The 5,000-nt window shown below is 39.1% G+C and overlaps 1 protein-coding gene across 1 annotated transcript in view; it reads left to right on the top strand.

Moving 5' to 3' along the window:
• The window catches only part of ggt5a (gamma-glutamyltransferase 5a), a 14,972-nt gene that overhangs the window by 1,914 nt on the left and 8,058 nt on the right, over positions 1–5,000 (top strand). The window contains exon 2 of the mRNA XM_017466892.3: positions 4,003–4,130. Coding sequence (XP_017322381.1) covers positions 4,003–4,130 — 128 coding nt within the window. The remainder of the gene's footprint in view (positions 1–4,002; positions 4,131–5,000) is intronic.

Below are 5,000 nucleotides of genomic sequence, written 5' to 3'. Positions count from 1 at the left end.
ACTGTATATCTAAGACTATAATAATAAACACCGAGGTTATACTGTATATCTAAGACTGTAATAATAAACACAGAGGTTATACTGTATATCTAAGACAGTAATAATAAACAGTGAGGTTATACTGTATATCTAAGACTATAATAATAAACACCGAGGTTATACTGTATATCTAAGACTGTAATAATAAACACAGAGGTTATACTGTATATCTAAGACTGTAATAATAAACACAGAGGTTATACTGTATATCTAAGACTATAATAATAAACACTGAGGTTATACTGTATATCTAAGACTATAATAATAAACAGTGAGGTTATACTGTATATCTAAGACTATAATAATAAACACTGAGGTTATACTGTATATCTAAGACTATAATAATAAACACCGAGGTTATACTGTATATCTAAGACTGTAATAATAAACACAGAGGTTATACTGTATATCTAAGACAGTAATAATAAACAGTGAGGTTATACTGTATATCTAAGACTATAATAATAAACACCGAGGTTATACTGTATATCTAAGACTGTAATAATAAACACAGAGGTTATACTGTATATCTAAGACTGTAATAATAAACACAGAGGTTATACTGTATATCTAAGACTATAATAATAAACACTGAGGTTATACTGTATATCTAAGACTATAATAATAAACAGTGAGGTTATACTGTATATCTAAGACTGTAATAATAAACAGTGAGGTTATACTGTATATCTAAGACTATAATAATAAACACAGAGGTTATACTGTATATCTAAGACTATAATAATAAACACAGAGGTTATACTGTATATCTAAGACTATAATAATAAACACTGAGGTTATACTGTATATCTAAGACTGTAATAATAAACAGTGAGGTTATACTGTATATCTAAGACTATAATAATAAACACAGAGGTTATACTGTATATCTAAGACTATAATAATAAACACTCATTCAACACAGACCAAAGGCTGAATAAAGGCTGAATAAAGGCGTAAATAAATGCACCCGGTGTTAATGGTGTTCGTATTGAATACACTGAGTTTTACTGATCGTTCATGTTTAATTTTAGTTGGCTGCTCTGCTGTATTGTTGCGTAGAACACACTGTGGCTGTACCGGTGTGGAGAGTCATCCCGCTTAGTGTTTATCTAATGCAAATACTGCACACTCACACTTCTGTGTTTGGAATTGAACACAAACCCCGACTTTGAAGACTTGTAGGCCTAAACACACAGTAATTTCCAAAAAAAAAAAAAATCCTTCATGTTTAATAGATATGTTAACCTGCGGAGGCCGCCATTACGTCACATGCGTGGTGCTCTCTGAGTCAATGGCGTAAAATGGCTGCATTTGAACACTCAGAGGAATTAGCTCCTCGCCCCGCAGCAGGAAAAGAACGCCCCACTGCGCTGCTTTTGGCTGTAATGCTCTAGTTCTTGCGTGCTGCGATACAGGGGATATCTGTAAATATAATCAAACCCGTAAGCATCTTGTTAGTGCGTTTTTTCTGTATATTCTCATAACGTAAAGCGCCTGTAAATTAGCCTAACACGCCTAGCCAAGACATTCCCAAAGTAAAATTGAACGCCATCGATTTTATCATCACTTATCGCGTTTTATTTTTCTTCCTTTGCACCTTTAAGATGTTCATTACGTAAAAACACCATGCATCAATTAATAATTCATAACAATGTTGATGCTATAGTGAAGACACGCTTGTAGATTTGTTTCTAGCCTGATGCATTAGGAGACATGGTCTGTCAGAAACACTTAAAGCTTCATAATGTGGCTTTAAATGTCAACTACAGTGTGTTGCATAAAGCAGAAAGTACGCTTCAGGTTTTACGCGTACGCTAGGAACAGCGCACTGTACGCGTGACGCGTGAGTTCATCATCAGCAGAGTACACGCGTACTGTACGCGCGCCGGCCGATTTTCCGTTGTGATTTGACTTTGTACGCGCAGGCCACACGCACGCATTTAATTCTTTTTCATTATTTAGTTGTTCCACAAGGTGGCAGCAGTGACCCAGGGCCGATTCTCAAGGCGGTTGAAGAAAAAACAGAATAAACAGGAGAGACGGAAACGAGTGAAGGTTAGAAAAGACCCACGTTTGTATGATTCTAGCCTTAATATAATATTTTCCGTAATAATGATACGTAGCAGAATAAAAGCCGTGTTCAGAATTGCTAGCTCTCAGGGTCTGTTCACCAGACAGTCGTTTCTGCACTAAACCAAACACTGATGGGGAAAATCCATCTTCCTCTCTAATGCACAGACTAATTGGTCAATTTCATTAGAGGCCGTCTGTGTCTTGTGTGTGTGTGTGTGTGTGTGTGTGTGTGTGTGTGTGTGTGTGTGTGTTCATGGCCACTTCCTGTTTGCAGTTGTTTTACATCAGTTTACACTTTATCGCATTTATACATTTTCACACCAATTTGGAGACACACCATCGGTTCATGATCAGACTCACACTTTTTTACGTTTCTGGGAATTGGGAGTTAAATTCAAACAATATTTGGCTTCAGTCCACTAAACTATAATGTGCAGTTTTACAGAAATCTGCTGGATTGCACGTTCCTGTGTCTCGGTCTTCTGCACGCTTGGGTTGTTGCAGATCCCAGAACAGCGTCCATGAAGGTTTCATCTAAAGACTCTGTCCTGTAGTTGTGGGAAAAACTTAAAGTTACAGCTTTACCTCTGAGAGTTACACAGCGCTGACACTGGAGACTCCTTCCGTACGTCTTAAAAAATAAACATCGAGCGTTTTTAATCCATTTATGCGGCGCGTCTGCTGTACATGTCCCTGTGATTGGGCTGTTACTATAGAAACCATAACGTATCAGAACGAGCGCACTGAGTATTGATCACTGTATCTTCTGTGATGTAATGATACCTGCATCAGAGACAGTGATCTTTTATTTATTTATTTAAAACAAATCCAAACATTGAACATGTTTTTAAGCTCTAAATAAAAGTATTTTAGATCATATTGCTTTTCTCTTAACTTTATTTACACATGTGGCCTTGAAGTAATCCAAAAATAATCAGATCACTTTACTTTCATATGGTGAGACGTTACTGATGGCATATTTTATGAAGTCATTTGTAACTGTAAGGGAACCCATTTTCCCAGTAACCCTCCCGACCCTCCGAATAAACCTGCGATGTGCAGCTGCACTACTGTCAGAGCTGCTGTTATAGAAAACGAATCAACAATCAAAATTGGTCCCTCCTGACCAATCAGAATGCAGAGTTTAACAGCACTCTGGTTTTAGTGTTTTGGTGTGTAGTGGAGACTGATGGAGGAAGTGACACGCGTTCGCTAATGAAACCTATAGTGCATTACTGAGTGAAACTGGATGAAAGATCCGGTGCAGGGTTTTTTTTTGTTTTTTTTGGTAAATGGATCAGTATTTATTGGTAAATGGTGCACTTATATAGCGCTATTATCCAAAACGCTTTACTGTGTGTCTCATTCACACACACTCACACACACACTCACACACACACTCACACATCAACGGTAGCAGAGCTGCCATGCAAGGCGCTATTTTGCCATCGGGAGCAACTTGGGGTTCAGTGTCTTGCCCAAGGACACTTCAGTATGTGGAGTCACGTGGATCGGGAATCGAACCGCCAACCTTACGATTAGTGGACGACCCGCTCTACCACCAGAGACACAGCTGCCCGAATTCGTCTGCTCAAACGTCTGCTCAAACGAGCGTTTGTCCATTTTCCTGCCACATTCGATCATTAATTTGTTCCCATGACAGTGTGGTGTCCATTACATGGCCACTTACATCGATAAAGAATTTGAGACTCACTCACGCCTCTGTAATTGTTTCCTGACACACACTCACACACACACACACACACACACACACACACACACACACACATCTTTATTTTATGTTGAAAGATTCAAACCCTTCTATCATTCTGGTTTTATCCTCCTTTTATCCCATGTATCACTCTATGTTCTTGTTTTTTCTTTCAGTGATATCCTGCGCTCTGGAGGTTCGGCTGTAGATGGCGCTATAGCTGCTTTAATATGTACATCAGTAACAAATCCACAGAGTATGGGCCTTGGTGGAGGAGTTATATTCACCATCAGGGCGAAAAACGGTAGGAAAAATGAAAAGGTTCCTGTGCTGTATCACAGGAAGTATTGTGTATTATATTATAATAAAGTGGGGGGGGGGGGGGGGGGGGGCGGGGGGGGGGGGGTTTGTTCTGTAATACGGCAGTTTGTTTGTTCATCAATTATTGAGTCAGACGTCTCAGGATTTCACCCCTTTCTCATGTTATTACTGTTGAAGATTAAAGGAGTGGTTTTGTAATATGTGGAGCCCCCTGCTGCTGTGGAGATGAATTGCATTTGTTTACAAGACTTTCATGAGCAGATCTGCCTTGACTGGAGGGGGAGGAGCTAACTCATGGGTGGGAGAAATCCAACCAGAAGCTAGAAATGATTAAATTAATAGATCCACTCTATAGCAGTATAGTGAATCACGATTTTACAATTTCTTGCGGTAATTATGCGATTGTTACAGGTTTAAAAACACTTTAAACATTACAAACTGCACAGCGCTGAGCTCTGACTACGAACTAGCACTAGGGGCCGCTAACGAGGCAGTACAAACAGAAATGTACGAAAGCCCTAGGCGGCCTTGCGTTATTATTATTTTTTTCCTTTCTTGTTTTCTTGTGATCACGACTCGATGTCTCGTGATTTTTCAGTGTACTCGACATAACATCACGTAGTTTTTATTGTTCTGGAGGCAGCAGAAGCTCAGCACAGTCCTGCAGCGTCATGGATGAACAAATCTGTTTTACTTTGATCAGGGACTCACTCAAGCTGAAATAGCAAGATCACGAGAAAACAAGAAAGTATGTAAAGAAAGAAAGTAAATAATAATGCATGGCCTCTTAGGGCTTCCGTAGAAGTGACAGTATCGAGGTGTGTATTGATCTTTCTGATTGAGTGGGTATCAG

The sequence above is a fragment of the Ictalurus punctatus genome, chromosome 5, assembly GCF_001660625.3.
Source record: "Ictalurus punctatus breed USDA103 chromosome 5, Coco_2.0, whole genome shotgun sequence".
In the NCBI taxonomy this organism is placed as follows: Eukaryota; Metazoa; Chordata; class Actinopteri; order Siluriformes; family Ictaluridae; genus Ictalurus; species Ictalurus punctatus.
This window is presented reverse-complemented; position numbering and strand designations above follow the sequence as displayed.